Genomic DNA, 17,247 nt, shown 5'->3' with positions numbered 1-17,247 from the left:
ACCTATTTATAGTAATAAATACTTTGGCAAATAAACTATGAACCATACAAATGCAGCAAATGTTTTACAATATACAAATAATGTATTACATAAGATATTGGGTAAAATGTAATATATTTTAAATTTTGGGGTTTGAAAATCGATCTAATTTAACAAAAAACATTCAATATCTACTAATAGTGATGTATTATTATTTGCATTCACAAAATTTATATGTATATTTTGCAAGTATCAATGTTCGAAGAATTATATTTACAAATAATACAATATCATCTAAAAAAAGGCGCCAGCGATGGCTTTGAGATGAAGATCGCTGGCATTTTATATGTAAAATCATTCTAAAATTTTTGATTTTCTTGGGATTTTTAGGTTCGGGAAAAACGCTGATTTAAGTTTTCATTTGGGTTTTCATTATTTTTATTTGGTTTAAAAAAAAACGTTTTGGCTAACTATAACCTTCAGCAGTGTGTCATATGAAAAAAATAGTGTCGAATATAATCCAAAAAATTACATATGAAATATTCACACCACATAATGTTTACTGCAATTAATAAACTAATATAAACTTATCAAAAGATGACCAACTATTTTTTTGAATTATTATTCTTAACAGTAAAACTATCTACATTGACTATGGAGACTATGGAGTACGCAGTAAACATTATGTGGTGCGTGGTGTGAATATTTTCTATGTAATTTTTTGGATTATATTCGATACTATTTTTTGACACAACACTGATGAAGGCTATAATGTTAGCCGAAACGTTTTTTTTTAAACCAAATAAAAATAATGAAAAACCAAATGAAAACTTAATCAGCGTTTTTCCCGAACCTAAATCCCAAGAAAATCAAAAAATTTAGAATATTTAGAAACAAGGTTCAAAAATATCAAATTTTCCAAGATTGTAAAATGCTAGTTAATTTTTTTATGTGTACAATTATTTAGGGAACGTCATGGATGTTCATTTCCAAGCCAACTAGACGCCGAATTTTTTTCGATGATACGGTATAATTCTTACATAAAATGTAAATAACATTCGACCAATTAAAACAAAGAAATATGCATTTCTTAGTATTTTTAGTAACACCTTTATTCTTAAAACTTAATTTTGTATTGCAAATATACCAATTTTATTGTTATTTTATTCATATTGTATTCAGCCATCACTTAAATATTTGATATTAATTTGGTATTATAAATAATCGACACTATTCAGTAAAAATTACTGAACAAATATATGTTATGCTTTACATACATTATATTATCAAACAAAAACACATTCTTCTTTTAAACTTTACCATTCTTGTCTTTTTTAATTTTGAACTCAAAATAATAATCTTTTTCATGATCTTTAATACACATATTCTTTATTTTTCCCTAGATCATAATACCTACTTACGTGTTTATCTTACGTGTTTGAATCTATCGAAGCTGAACCAACAACACTTGGAGTGGAGATTCCACAATATGAATAAAATAAACATAATTGTCCAGTTTTCTTTAATACCATTCTGGGAGAATATTATTTTTAAATTTATTAAAGATATTTTCAATAGAATTGTCTTGGTTTATAACTCGTACCCACTTTTCTTGCTCTTCCGGATACTTTAAGCTGCCTAGTATAACTATCCTTCCCACCAGGAACACAACAAAGATGAGGCATAGCACCAAAAACACACTCCACTTAAGCTTTATTGATGAATTGTTAGAGTCTTAAAAAATACACACAAAAATCACAATAAATAAAAAATTTATGGGCACTTTTAGGTTAAAGCACTTAACAAAACGTGTAATATTTCGTGTTTTTTTTATGAGAAACAGATTGACCATCATAGTAACCATATATCTGGTAGTACTTTATGTCACTTAAACACCAAAATAATTAGTTTTTTGCACTACAATAACAAATAATACCAAAAATCAACCGACAAAATATGAATACAGAATCTAACCCAATATCTAAGTATGTACAGCTGATGAAGTAAACAAAAGTCCGCCCGAAGGCTGATCTTTTATAGAGGGCATTGTTTCGGTAATGAACGGGAAGTAGTAAGCGGCGAGCGATTCGCTTGATCGCCTGATTTAGTTTATTTCGAAGTATTGTCGATGTAGGTCGTAAAATTTTGTCTCTCAGATACGCAACGGATAAAAGCAAAATACGCAAAAGTGGATCACCTATAACTATAACTTTTTTATTTTTTCAGATAAAGTAACGAGATTTGGTAAGTTAGTATATGACATAAATTAGGATTGATTGACATATTCAATTGTTTTCGGTCACTTCCGGTTTCATCGGAAATGACTGCAACTTTTGATTTTTAAATCGTACTCTCGGTATTTTTTTATTCGGTAGAAAATGACACTCTGAATAGAATGACATATCACATGTCAACTTTTGACATTTTTGCATTTGGTTTATTTGAAATTGTAACATGCAGTTCATAACGACAATTTGACTCGAAGTACCAAGTGTGTGGTATCAAATTATTCGTAAAAAAATCTTTTTCGAAATATGTTAATAATCCACCTTCGTTCCATTTGAAAAAAAGTGAGATATGATCAAAAATACGATTTGGGCATCTTTTAACCGGCCAGGGCAAGACACTAAAAACATTAGACGATCAAATCTACTTTCCCAAGGCTCCTTGATTAAAAATTAGTGTTTTTAACACAGCCATGGCACTCTAGATTGAAATTTAGAATACAATTTGTTTTTAAGCGAATATGTCAAAAGTTGACATATGATACGTCATTCTATTTAGAATGTAATTTTCTATCGAATAAAGTCGAATAAGCTTTGCCAAAAATTCATAAACCGGACAAGTCTATGCGCCCAATTGTTTCGGCTGTAGGTTCTCCGACTTATAATTTGACAAAATGGTTATCAAGGGAGTTCGAAAATTTACCTGATCATGAACTTTCTTTCTCAGTTAAAAATAATATTGAATTCATTAACAAAATTAAAGATATAACATTGCATGAAGGTGAAATTTTGGTTTCTTTTGATGTATCTTCGTTGTTCCCAAGTGTTCCAATTCCACATACTTTAGGCTACTTGAAGGAATTACTGAACGCAAATCGGTCTCGACACGGTCTCGACGGTCTCGACAACAAAACTGTGATTGAATATATTGAGCTTACATCGTTATGTATGAAACAAAATTGTTTTCAATTTAATAACAACTTTTTTGAACAACGGGAAGGTACAGCAATGGGTAATCCATTGTCTCCATTTTTGGCTAATTTATTCATAAGCAGGTTTGAAGTGGAGGCTAAGAATCAGTTTGAGTATTTTCCAAGAGTATGATTTAGGTATGTGGATGATATTTTTGCTGTTTTTGATACACATTCAGACACCATAGATAATTTTATTTCTAAGTTAAATAATCGTTTTCCTTCCATTAAATTTACGCATGAAATTGAGAACAACGACAGATTACCATATCTAGATGTATTAGTTATTAGAAATACTAATAATTGTCTGGAATTTGATATCTATAGGAAAAATACGACCACATGCAGATATATTCCTAATGAATCACATCATAGTGTTGAACATAAAATGGCTAGTTTAAATTTCTTAGTTCATAGATTACTCAGTTTCCCACTTTCCAACGAAAAATATGAAACAGAAAGAGATTACATTAGGAATGTAGCTGAGTGTAATGGATATTCTCCTTCACTAGTTGATAAATTAATTAGAAAATGTAGGTATAGGTTAATGATTTCTGAAAATTCGACTTTTCAAATGGAGAAAGATACGTTTAAATATTTTTCGATACAGTTTGATAGAGAGTTATCCCGTGGTCGAAAAGGAATTTTTATGAATGTCAATTATAAACTTGTGTATAGTGCTAATAATAAATTACAACAATTATTAGGTAATCCAAGGGATAAAACACCTCCACTGGAAAGGTCGGGTATTTATGAAATTTCTTGTAAAGATTGTAATCAGAAATATGTTGGGCAAACTAGAAGATCAATATTAACTAGATTTAAAGAACATTTAGCGTTGCGTTGCCGAACATATTGTTGATAAAGAACATTGTATAGATCTTAATAATTTAAAATTAATTAAACAAGACTCAAATTACAGGCAATTAGATGCATATGAAAGCATCAGAATTAAAAAATGTAAAGATAGTATGAACAGAGACAACGGTCCAATTTCTTCAAGTTCTTTGTTCCTACTACTCTAGTGGCGGAAATCTAACTGTTACGCTCAGTGGGCTCTGACTCGGTTGGCTAGATTTTGCCACGCCCACTCGGTGCCCACTGAGCGAGTATATAAACGCTCAACTTGTAGAATGTACTTTAGTTTATAATGATCTGCTGATGATGCTAACATGGTTAGCGAAACGCGCGCCCAGTGTAAACTGAGACTACCGAGAGTGCCATTGAAATACCGAGAGTGCCATTTAAAAATCAAAAATTATAGTCATTTCCGGTGAAACAGGAAGTGACAGAAAACAATTGAATACATATATAAAAATAAGAAAGTAATAGGGATGAGCCACTTTTGAGACGCACCCGGTATATACGGCGTCGTATAAATTTGTTACCTGCAATGTATTTAGAAAATTCGCTCGGCTTTTTATCGAGTAGGTCACATTAAAATCGGATTTCAATTTATTTCATTCTAGGATCGCTTGGAACTCGTCACTTGCATCGCTCGTTCATAATCGAGCGATGTCGGTTATTTCAATAATCGAGTACTCGAGCGAATTTCCGCTCGAGTGATCCCATCACTACTCTTAATAACATTAGCTAAAGAGTAGTCATAACAGTGGAAGGGAACATCTGATTTCAATATACCTATGTTTATTCATGATTTTTCTGTATATCCAAGCTACAAATATTTTAAAATCTTAGATTAATAGTATATACTATTTGAACACCCTGTATATTATTGTATTTTTGGTTTCCTTTCAGTTCACTTTACATGATCATAAGATATGAGTAAATATATTTCGATAGTTTCAGAGATATTAATAAATAAATAAAAAATATATTTTTTTTCAGCCTTTCCTCTTTTTTTGAAAATTATGAAAAATAACAAGAAATCCCCTGAAATTAAAACCATATTAGATATTTACTTTAAATGGTCTGTACTTTGCTATTAATATGGTAATCGCAAACCATACAGGATGTTCAAAATTCTACGCCAAACGATCTAAAATATAAAATATTTTTTTAAAAGTAAGTACAGACCATCTAATGTAAACAGCTAATATAGTTTTTATTTCATGGCAGTTCTTGTATTTGTAATAATATCTTTAAGAAAGGTTGAAAAAAATATATTTTTTATTTATTTATTAATATCTCTGAAATTATCGAAATATATTTATAATAAATACTTTTTTTTTAAATATATTTATAATAAATATATAAATATATAATATTTTTAAATATAAGACAAAAATGCAATAATATACATCAGGTATATTATTCCATTTAAAAAAAATCGTCCCGTTGCACTCACACTTTTTTGAACCACCCTATAAAAGTTAACACTTTCCTGAAATACATTCTCGTACATACTCTAGATTTGCACTTAAACAAAATGCCAAGCGCTATGGAGTTATTAAAAACACTAATTAGTAATCAAGGAGCCTCTGGAAAATTAGATTTGATTGTCTAATATTTTTCGTGTCTTGTTCTGACCGGTTAAAAATGGAGGGTGGCTCATTAGCATATTCAGAAAAAAACATTTACGAATAATACGTATTTCGAGTCATATTGTCGTTATGAACCGCATGTTACAATTTCAAATAATGTAATAATGAAAATGTCAAAAGTTGACATATGACATGTCATTCTATTCAGAGTGTCATTTTCTACAGAATAAAGTAAAAAAATACCGAGAGTGTCATTTAAAAAGCAGAAGTTGTAGCCATTTCCGGTGAATCAGGAAATGACCGAAAACAAATGAATAAGTCAACCAATCCTGATTTATGTACTAATGTACTAAATCTCTTTTTTTATCTGAAAAATTAAAATAGTTAAAGGGTGAACCATTTTCGAGAAACACCCGGGATAGAAAACCAGAAAACAGACACACATACAGGGTGAGTTTCCTACGATATTCTCTATGGGTATGTCGGAAACTACTGGAGATAGAGAGTCGGTTAAATGGGGAAAGAATTGCAGTTTTGTGATGTCATAAATATGCGCCTTTCAAATTTTTGAAAAAGTTCATGGCTTACTAGATATTTAAAAAAAAAACAAATTTCGGCTATTTTAAAATTTGTTCCTAATTCCATTATAAGCTATTTTAGACAAAAAGTTTTCAGATAAAAGTTGTAGATAATCACATCCTTAATGAGACTGTGTCCTTTGTTTTTTTTCTAAAGCCTGTCATTTTTGACATATTGTCACAAATATAGGTTTTTTTTAAATGGAAACCATAGTTGGCCATGACTTCATAAAAAGCGCCATTTTTTAAGCTTTTTAGTGATATAAGCTATAATATCTTTTCTTCGAAAAACTACTGAGTTATAGCCAATTCTTACATTTTAAACAATTTCACTTAGGTAGCCATAGCAACAAGTTCAATCGCCATTGCTCTCAGAAATGTGAAGCTGTCACATCCAAACTTTGTAAATTAAAATAAACAAAAATTGTAAATATGAATTTTTAAAATGAAGAAAAGCGTGTAGATTATACGTAAATGTAATCAGAAAACTTCAATCTATTTCCGTAATGTAACGGAATTTTAAATTATGTCTTTATTTTCGAGAAAATTTAGTCCAAACATAAGAAATATTTTGTTGATGTTTGACCATCAAAATCTTAAAAATAAAGAAGTTGCAGCGTTTTTTTATAAACATTACCACTGCGAACGGCAGCATTTCGTTGGTAGAGCAGTCGTGGATAAGGTATTTCACTGGAAAGAACTAATTAACAATAATAACTCGAAATTATAAATATTGGGCGCCAGGCATGAACAGAGAAAGAAAACACAGTTGTTTATTACTTAAAACTAGTGACTATATTCATTCATGATGTATCCTGATGGTAAATAGCATTGTACAATTTTAATAATTATTATAGTGGTTATATGTCGAGTAAAAAAAGCTATGTATGTAAATAATATTAAATATGTTCTATGAAAAGACTATGGAAAAATACAATGCCTGTAAAGTTATAGAAAATATATGAAAGGTAGCATTACTTTATTTAATTTGTTAAATTTTATGCGGTGTTAAATCTGATATGTTGCAACCTGTAGATTGTAGAATCTGTCTGGTTATTCATCTGTTAATATAGCGTAATAATAATATCTATAGAAAGTAATACTATTACAAGGCGTAATGTAATGAAACTTAAAATCTAAATCATATTGTAACAACTAAATCGACATAAATGTTCTTAATAATCTAACCACTAAATATAGTCTGTAAGATATTATTTAAAATGTACGTTAAGTTAAGACTGAAAATCGACTGAAAACCAGAACCTAAATCTACACTTAGCTGTTCTTGAGGCAATCCTGTTTCAAAGAGTAGCAGCGTGAGGTGGGCTCATATCTCTGTGCTGTCTGTCGGCGATCCTGTTGGCCAAAACAACAAAAGGGGCCAGAATGAGGACACCATGAATCAATACAGCCGTAGCTACTGACTAGGCTTAGAAATGGGAGCGAAGCAGCATGGGGCTTACGCTGTATCCATACTGTGGCAATATGGGGACACTACCCGTACCTTGGGACACTACTAGGACCTTGGATAATGTCCGTAACCTGGACCATAACCTTGGACCATAACCCTGGACACAGTCCGTCCATAAGGCCCTAAAAATACGAAACTCTTGTTTAAAACCAAACAAGGTCAAACAAAATAAACCTACCTCGAATTACTTCCGAGGGCTCAATAATAAACAAAGAAACTGTCCTTTCTTCCATGTAACATTCTGGAGGACAAAAGAAAAGGGACGCCAACGTGCCAGCAAAATACAAATACAAGTTAAGTTGGAACATCCAAAACTCTACCCTAAAAATATGCAGTAATAATATCGAATCTAAAAGGATAATATTTCATCTTTACCTGTTGCTTTGAAATAGCAGCTGATTCAGATTATACAGCAAGATTTAAATAATTACCATTTCTAAAAGCCGGGATGGTTAGGTTAGGCTACAGAGCGCTAAAAGCAAAAGTGAGTCCACAGCTGTTGACAGCGCCTCCACAGAGCGATAACAGGGTTGTGTCAAACGATAACAGGGTTGTGGACTAGAGAACGTAAAAAATACGCCAAGCGCGTCAAATAAATTATTCGGCCTGAACGATAGGGTATTCGGTGGTGATACGCCAGACATCATATATTATATATAAAAAAGATATGTAACGAACTAAATACGTTACAAAGTTGTCTAAAAATGTGCTACTCTACGGATATAGTATAATCCTTTATCTGTAAGTTCCTTCTTCATTTGCGTAAAAATACCTAGCCAGTTTTACCTAAAACGTTAAATGCCGAACGCTTATTTTGCTACTTTTTCGGACTAGTGAAATGGACTCTTAATAACTGGAGATCACTTCTGTTCACCTACCAAAATCCTAAAATTGCCATATAAAAAATAATGAATGACATTTCGCTACAGTGCACAGTGCCAATTAACGTATATACCAGCAGCCGGCGATAAAACCGAAAAAGAATCATACATGAATGAAAAAATATCATCGAGCCTAGCGATAAATACGACGAAAAGTGCATCTGAAACGTCGCAACGGCCGGTCGCCGTCCTCAGACTCCGTCATTAAGTGTCATTAATTCGACGGCATTTAAATGACGGGCATATTATCATCGTTCTCCGGCTTATATTCGATGCTGTTAAACGGCCGCCACTTCCAAAACTAAACAGGTTTGGTCATTTTCGGTCGTTTTATTTCGTTTTTATTAATATATATCCTGAAGATCCGATTCTCCTGTAAGTGGTGAGGTCTTTGAACCTGTTTGAACAGAGCGAGCTTGTCAAAATAAGAATGGAAGAGATATGGGTAAAAGAAGAAGCACTTGTGAAAAATATGTACAGCTACTTTCAGTAAAAAAATATTTACATTAGTATCAGTTTTGGGTAAAACGATCTTTTGTAAAAACAGAAACTTGAAAGTACCTTGAAGCATATTTCAATATCATATCATGTAGGTGTCTATTGAATAAACAAAAGTTCTGATTAAAAAGTAAATTAACATTAATTTGAAAATAGCAAACAAATATTTCGTTGAAATTATTGATATTTTTCTAATGTAGTTAGTTTTTATATTTCTTTAGTTTTGTTTTGTTTTTCTAAATAAAATTTAAATTGGGCATATATTTAGGCAGATATTTAATTCAAAATCATTGAAGAAATGTCTAAAAAAATAAAGAAACCTTAGTTAATCTGATTCAAACAAAATTGGCTGCAAACAAAAACTGTATATTGTCATTTTATTTTTTTGCTTTCGGAGTATTTAACTAAAAGATGCATTCTTTACTTGTATGTAATTGGCCCCAAACAATAATTATATTTCTACAAAAGCCAAAGCAATAAGACTCCAAGTCTCGCTATTCCTTTGGCTTTTGTATTTATAAACCAGGTCTCTTTGGGATTAATGGACGCCTTTTTTTTATAAAATTTTATAAATTTTATAAAAATCATATTTCTGTTAAACAGGTTTTTCATCATAGTGTAGTTGCATAGTTGCAAATATTTACACTCTAGTTATAACCATAGACAGCACATCACACCAATGTGTCGGTCCTTAACAGAATCCATTTACCACAAATACTTTCCAGCACTGTCTATAAACGTATCCTTTCCTTCTTCGGCCATGTCAACAGGAGCGTGCACATGGAGAGACTGGTAGTACAAGGAAGACCTGCAGGACCCCGCCGCCGCGCGCCGCACCTAGGTAGATCACCAATAAGGTTGGTGGACATGGTTGAAAAACTTATGAACATCAACCTGGAGGGAGCCTTTCGAAGGACAGAGAACAGGGAAAATTGGTGACAGGCGCGGGCGCGGGTGGTGCGTACGACCGTCAGGTTCTTAGAGCCAGAACCAGAGCCACTACACGCCGTACGCGACGTACGGAGTTAAAACGACGAGTTAGGATAACAGTCATCAGCCATTGGCTCAAAGATGGTAACTAATGCGAAAAATTACGAGAATTTATTCAGTATATTCCATTGCAATTATAGTTTTCATCATAGTGTAGTTGCAAATATTCACACTATAGTTAGGATAACTACTATAATCACCAATTGGACTAAGGATGGTAACTAAAATTTTTCGACTGTATTTACAGGGATTTATCTATTTACCATCTTATATCGTTAATTTTATTAACTATAGTTTTCATCATAGTCTAGTACCAAATATTTGCACTTTACTGTTATTAGCAATTGGCGTAAGAATGGTAACTATCAATGCGAAGTTGATCAAAGAATGCCTAGAGAAGCTGAACAAATTAGACAAAGAAAATAAAGTCCTCCTTCTCTGTGTGCCATCCCATCAAGGGGTAATGAAAAAGAAAATTATCTAGCTAAAAAAGAAGCAAACGCTCCACTAACTGGACTAGAATCGTTTTGCTTCCCAAGTGGAAACCAACTTAAAACAGAACTCAAGAACCTGAAAGACTCCATCCCTAATTTGAAATTGAAATCCTTCAATCCGGTGTCCGATGTAAGATACGTGAAGAAATTTCTCAGGACTTACAACCGAGATATTGATTTTAACAATCTTCTTTGTTCGGGAGTTTTCACAGGACACTGTCTCCTTAATCAACACCTCAGTAAATTGAATCTATAAAATAACGACAAATGCAGATTCTGTTGAGATGTGGAAACATTCAGAACACCTCATCAATGAGTGCGCCGAGACGGCAACAATTTGTGCTATAAACTTTTGTACGACTGATATTGGAGATGGAGAACTAACCTCTGTAAAACCGTCTCAAATACTGGCTGTTGTCAAGGCCCTGAGACTGTATGATGAGTTATAACTCAAGAAACGGTAACTCAGTAGATCTAATAGTACAATCTACAAGGATGGTAACTAAAGCTTTCCCAATTATATTTTTTATTCACCATCTACATTCGCTATTTTTTATGAATTATAGTTTTGATCGTAGAGTAGTTGCAAATATTCACTCTAGTTAGGATAACTGTCATCAGCAATTGGTCAAAGGATGGTAAATCAAAAGCTTTCCATATCTACTCACCATCATTTCGCTATTTTTTACGAATCTTAAGAAAATACACAGATCGTGAGTCTTCAATTATGAACTCTTAATAGAAGAACTCAAAGACATTATATAACTTTAGCCTTAAAGAACAATTTAGCAATACATTTCATATTTTTGTATTTAGACACTTTCTTTATAGGTAGATAAATTCGAATTGTTTGGATGTGGATTTAAAGACACTTTATTTGGCTAAAACTAAGAACATTTCTTTCATATGAATGATGTAGAATGTAGAATGTTTAGGAGGGGAGTTAATCACCGCGACCTTATAGATCTATTGTGTGTTCCCCTTTCTTGAGTTATAACGAGTTATAACTCACCATACAGTCTCAGGGCTTTAAGAAAAGCCAGTATCTGAGACGGCTCCACAGAGGCCAGCTCTCCATCCTCGACATCAGACGTACCAAGGTTCATGGCACGAATGGTCGTCGTCTCGGCGCACTCAGTGATAAGGTGTTCTGGTGTTTCCCATTTTCCCCACAAAATCTGCATTCGCCGCTGTTTCTCAGTTTCAGCCTACTGAAGTGTTCGTTGAGGAGACAGTGTCCTGTTAGAAACCTCGTGACAATCCGAAGATTGTTTTTACTTAAATCAAGGAAGACCTTTGATTTTTCTCGGTCATAAGTTCTAAGGAACTTTTTCGAGTGTCTTAGACCGTTGGAGGACACCCATTCCAAGTTACGAATGGAGTCTTCCAGATTATTCAGTTCCGTTTTCAGTTGGTTCCCGTTTGGAAAACAGAACGGTTCTGGTCCAGTTAGTGGAGTGTTCGCTCCTTTTCTAGCTAGATCATTTGCTTTTCGTTGCCTTCTATCCCTTGGTGAGCAGGCACCCAGAGTAGGAGGACTTTATTTTCTTTGCCTAATTTGTTGAGCTTCTCTAGGCATTCTTTGACCAACTTCGAATTGATGGTTACTGAGTTGATCGCGTTAAGTGCTGCTTGACTATCGGATAGGATGACAATTTCCTGTTTTCGATAGTTCCTATCTAAGATAAATTGTACGCATCTTTCGATAGCGCAAATTTCTGCCTGAAGGATACTGGGGTAGGTGCCCATTGGTTCGGAGTATTCAGTTTTCGGCCCATATGAATGATAGCGACGCGACGTTTGGCATATATTAACGGACTAATGTCCATCAAAAAAAAACTACTCCAAAAATATCTCATATATTTCCAAAAACCCCGGAGATAAAAATAAAGAAAAATATAAGGTAAAACATATAAGTATTCTATTTTTGCAGTTGCTTTTACTTCTATGTTTCTTCCAACATTTATATTTTTTGTAAAAAAGATATAATGGAATGTAAATGTAAATGTTTTTTGCGGTATAGAATGTAGAATGTTTAGGAGGGGAGTTAATCACCTCGACCTTACAGATCTATTGTGTGTTCCCCTTTCTTGAGTTATAACGAGTTATAACTCATCGTACAGTCTCAGATCTCGTATCTGAAACGGCTCTACAGAGGTCAGTTATTCATCCTCTACATCAGCCGTACCAAAGTTCATGGCACGAACGGTCGTCGTCTCAGCACATTCAGCGATAAGGTGTTCTGGTGTTTCCCCATTTTCCCCACAGAATCTGCATTCGCCGTTGTTTCTCAGCTTCAGCCTACTGAGGTGTTCATTGAGGAGAGTGCACTGTTAGAAACCCCGTGACAATTCGAAGTTTGTTTTTCCTTAAGTCAAGGAAAACATTTAATTTTTCTTGGTCGTAAGTTCTGAGGAACTTTTTCGATTGTCTTAGACCGTTGGAGGACACCCATTCCAGATTATGGATTCTTCAGTTCCGCTTCCAGATTCTTCAGTTTCGCTTTCAGTTGGTTCCCGCTTGGAAAACAGAACGGTTCTGGTCTTATAATTTATAATTATAATTATTAAGTAAGTAGCAATATTAAGCGGAGTTATATAACAGCTATTGGCTCAGTACATAGTACTAACTTTTGATTGAATCCGTACAAATAGTAATTTCAATGTGGCAAGTGATTATTTTTATGTAACGCACACGTATAAGACCAAAAAGATGACTCTTTGATAACTACATTCTATGTAATCATGTACCCTAACATCAACATATTATCAATAACACTCAACAATATACTTATAAATAATTCATTCGAATTTAAGTAAAAATTATTTAATTTATAAACAAACAATATTTTTAAAGTACATTTTCCCTGGGTACTCAATATTTTCATCATTATTCTCCACCACCCATTCCAACTACCGACACCAATACCACCAACACCAGAACCGTAACCAAGATAACCGCTCACCTTGTTTCACGGACGAAGTACCAGGAGAACCACCCTGCGGCGATAGCAATATCGTCCCGTTGCTCCCTATATCGGTACTACCCGATTGTAAGGGCGACTGTTGCAAGTGGATTGTAGTCAATTGCTGTTGGGGTACAGGAGAGGGAGATTCTCCAGCCGAGGCTGACTCCACAGATCCTGGATCGCTAAAACCACCCTGGTATAACAAAACAGTATTATTCATTTGTCACTAGCAGTTATTATTGAGATTTTGAGAAAAATACATTCTTTATAAAAAACAATCTATCAACTAATAAAAACAAAAAGGAAAACATATTTTTATATATTTTTAGAGACCTCTCTATAATGAACTACGGTAAGTTAATAAAATATTATCGTTACCTGTGTAGTATTGTCGTCTGTATCGAAAAAACACAAATTGAACTCCGACCCGGTATCAAACGTCACTTCCGGATTGATTTTGTCGGGAGATGGCGCCCCGCCCAGCGTTCCGCTTAGCGATTGGTCGATTTTGAAAACGTCCATGCTGGAGGGGGAAGCTAGGGGTCGCTGCTAGCTGCCGCGCGCTATTGGGCGGGAATTTCAAATGCGTTAGATGGGTATTTGCCGTTTGGGTTAAAATATCGGATGCTAAGGAAAGCTTACATGAGTTTTACATTCTATATATTTCGTAGTAGTATATTTCCGTACTATTACCGTAATTTCCTACTTGTGCTTTATCCATACACTTTTCTTGAGAAAATATGTAAAATTAAAAATAAGATAATACGATAAGCTAATATTAAAAAATAATTTATTGTTATTTAAAATTAGAAATGGTATTATTTAAAGGTGTGATTTGACTACAGATTTAATATAGATAATTATTTTTAAGATTTCACAAAGTCATTATAGTTAGTTTCAGTATCTTCCTTAAAAAAGTAAAGAGTGCTCGATATATAAATATCACTATTTACCCCCAAAGCGTTTGGGAAATACATAAATAGAAGTTAAATAATCATAGATCAAGATCAAGATAAATAATCAAGATCATATTCATTCAGATAATAGATATCTAGCCCCTCACAAAAAAATTAAGTGAGTCGAAGTCAAAAGAATCAAATAGTAAAAAACATAAGATCTGAAATAAAATACTATTCCAAGAGATTACTATTTGATATATACATTCGATTGAATCTAAACTAATCAAAACGAATTAGGGATCACATATATGTGTATCTCTATTTACTTTATAGACCGATCTCCGTAGATTTATAGCAGCATATCATCAGAACAATTTCGTTTATTTTCATGCATAAATTGATACAAAAACGAAATTATTTCCCGTCATAAAAAAATAACAATAACATAACAAGACGCACTCGAAAACGCATAAATTCCATAAAATCAGTAGTTTCTTATTTAGTTAGTTTGCCTTCTTGATCGTCAAAATTGGTGTTAAATATGGCAAATTTTAATGTTTTGGGAAGACCAACTGGTGTTAGAACGCGTTTAAATACCGAAAAAGTCATCAACACCACAACTTTATTGCAGGAGGATTGGCGATACGTGTTGCAGCTTTTTCATGTTACACAATCGGTCATTTCCAGACTATGGAATCGACACAGAGAATATGGTTTTGTTGTCCGCAGACCAAATCCTCAACGAGTAAGGCGGACAACGAGGCGGGAGATCGGTATATCTTGTCCAAATCACTCTTCCTGAAAGAACACTTACCGCAAGAAACCTACAAAATCTTCTTACGATCGCTAGAGGAACCCGAATTTGAACTCAGACTATAAGAAATAGGCTGCATGAAGTTAACATTCGGTCAAGCAGGGTGCAGTTTTCGTGCAGCACTTAACTGCTAATCATCGTAGATCACGAAGGATATTTGCTCAAAAACATCTTCACTGGGACGTGGATATGAGAGAATATGGTTTTGTTGTCCGCAGACCAAATCCTCAACGAGTAAGGCGGACAACGAGGCGGGAAGATCGGTATATCTTGTCCAAGCCACTCTTCCTGAAAGAACACTTACCGCAAGAAACCTACAAAATCTTCTTACGATCGCTAGAGGAACCCGAATTTCAACTCAGACTATAAGAAATAGGCTGCATGAAGTTAACATTTGGTCAAGCAGAATGCAGTTTTCGTACAGCATTTAACTGCTAATCATCGTAGATCACGAAGGATATTTGCTCAAAAACATCTTCACTGGGACGTGGATCAGTGGAAGCAACTCTCGTTTTCGACTAAGTCATAATGATGCCCGGCGCGGCGGAGAGTTTACAGAAGACCGAATGAACGTTATATGGACACAACAGTCAGAAAAGCGATTCATTTTGGTGGAGGTTGCATCATGGTATGGGGAAGTATAACTTTAAATGGGCGTATACGGACTTGCATGTGTTTCTAGACGGCATAATTAATCCTGAACGATACAGAGATGAGATTCTTGAACCATATGTTATTCCATTTGCTGCTCAGCATGGTCCAGAATTCGTCTTACAACAGGATAATGCCTATAATGAAGACTACAAAGTCGTCCACAAGGAACAGATCTACAAACTTTAGGAGAAAATCTTCCAGAGGAGTGAAACGCCTTTCCTCAAGAGATTATTCGGAGCTTCATTCAGTCTATGACAAATCGGTGTGCAGAAGTGCATAGAAACCGCGGAGGACACACATATTATTTGGAAAATAGCTATTTATGTAACAAGTTGCGAAATGAATGTGTTTTAAGCACGGGACGCAAAATTGTCAATGGGTCGAGTGCTTAAAACACTCTTTTCGCAACGAATTTCAATTCAACGAATTTTTTTTGTGAAAGCGGATAATTTGAGATTTTCATGCTATTATTATTATTTATTTTTAAACATTTTTTAAAATGTTCTGATAATCGGTTTCTAAGGCAATGTTTATGCATTGTTTAATGACAAAGTTTTATCAGGTTCAAACATCGCTGTATTTCCTACAAAGTTTTGTGAAAAAATGAGTGATAATGACGAGTCTTTGGATATTCAACAAGCTGCTGAAACTGCGCTATCTACGTTAGTGCCCGAGAAGTCGAAAAACTTATACGAGACTACCTACAACAACTTTGAAACCTATGTCAAAAAAAATCATGTTGAAAATTTCACAGAAAAGGTATTGCTAGCCTATTTCCTGAAGTTATCAGTTTAAGTTACCTTAAAGCCGTCAACTCTGTGGAGTAAATATTCGATCCTCCGCACCATGACTTACCTGAACAGAAACGTAGATATTATAGCAAATTCACAAACTTTAGTGCATTTTTAAAAAGAAAATCTGCATGCAAAATGCAAAGAAATCAAAAGTATTTAAAAAACTGAAAATAAAACGCTTTACGAAAGAAGCCGATGACAAAGAATTCCTGTTAGCTGAAGTTGTCTTAATCGTTGGAGTATTTGGAGCACGTAGGAGGGAAGAAATTACGTTTTTAGCCCTAGATGCCATTAAAGATTGTCAGTCATTTATTAGCGTAAAGATTCCGAATACAAAAACTCATTTTCCAAGAGTGTTTATGATTACTGAATAACCAATAGCTGGTATCAATTTCTTAATACATGTATTTCGTAAGTACGCAAAACTTCTACCACTCAATGTGACAAATCATCGATTTTTCTTGACATATCGAAAAATCAATGCTGTACCCTGCCAGTTCAATCAATTGGGGGTATGCCAAAAAAGATAGCCGGAATTTCTTTCTTGGACTCTCCAACGCCATTGAATACTCTGGTCATTGTTTCCG

General features: G+C 33.9%; 1 protein-coding gene across 3 annotated transcripts in view; it reads right to left on the bottom strand.

Annotated features, from left to right (window-relative positions):
- LOC115889743 (ecdysone-induced protein 78C) overlaps positions 1–17,247 on the bottom strand; it is a 206,347-nt gene that overhangs the window by 105,134 nt on the left and 83,966 nt on the right. For 2 of the 3 annotated variants that reach the window (XM_030909817.1, XM_030909818.1), the window contains exons 1-2: positions 13,878–14,058; positions 13,497–13,692 (exon numbers count right to left, since the gene is read on the bottom strand). The exons of the other annotated variant lie outside the window; for it this stretch is intronic. In XM_030909817.1, the coding sequence (XP_030765677.1) occupies positions 13,497–13,692; positions 13,878–14,021 (340 nt within the window). In that variant the 5' untranslated portion in view covers positions 14,022–14,058. Of the gene's footprint in view, positions 1–13,496; positions 13,693–13,877; positions 14,059–17,247 lie in introns of those variants that run through there. 3 annotated transcript variants of the gene reach the window in all.

This window comes from Sitophilus oryzae, unplaced genomic scaffold (genome assembly GCF_002938485.1).
Source record: "Sitophilus oryzae breed Bouriz unplaced genomic scaffold, Soryzae_2.0 scaffold_845_pilon_pilon, whole genome shotgun sequence".
Taxonomy (NCBI): Eukaryota; Metazoa; Arthropoda; class Insecta; order Coleoptera; family Curculionidae; genus Sitophilus; species Sitophilus oryzae.
This window is presented reverse-complemented; position numbering and strand designations above follow the sequence as displayed.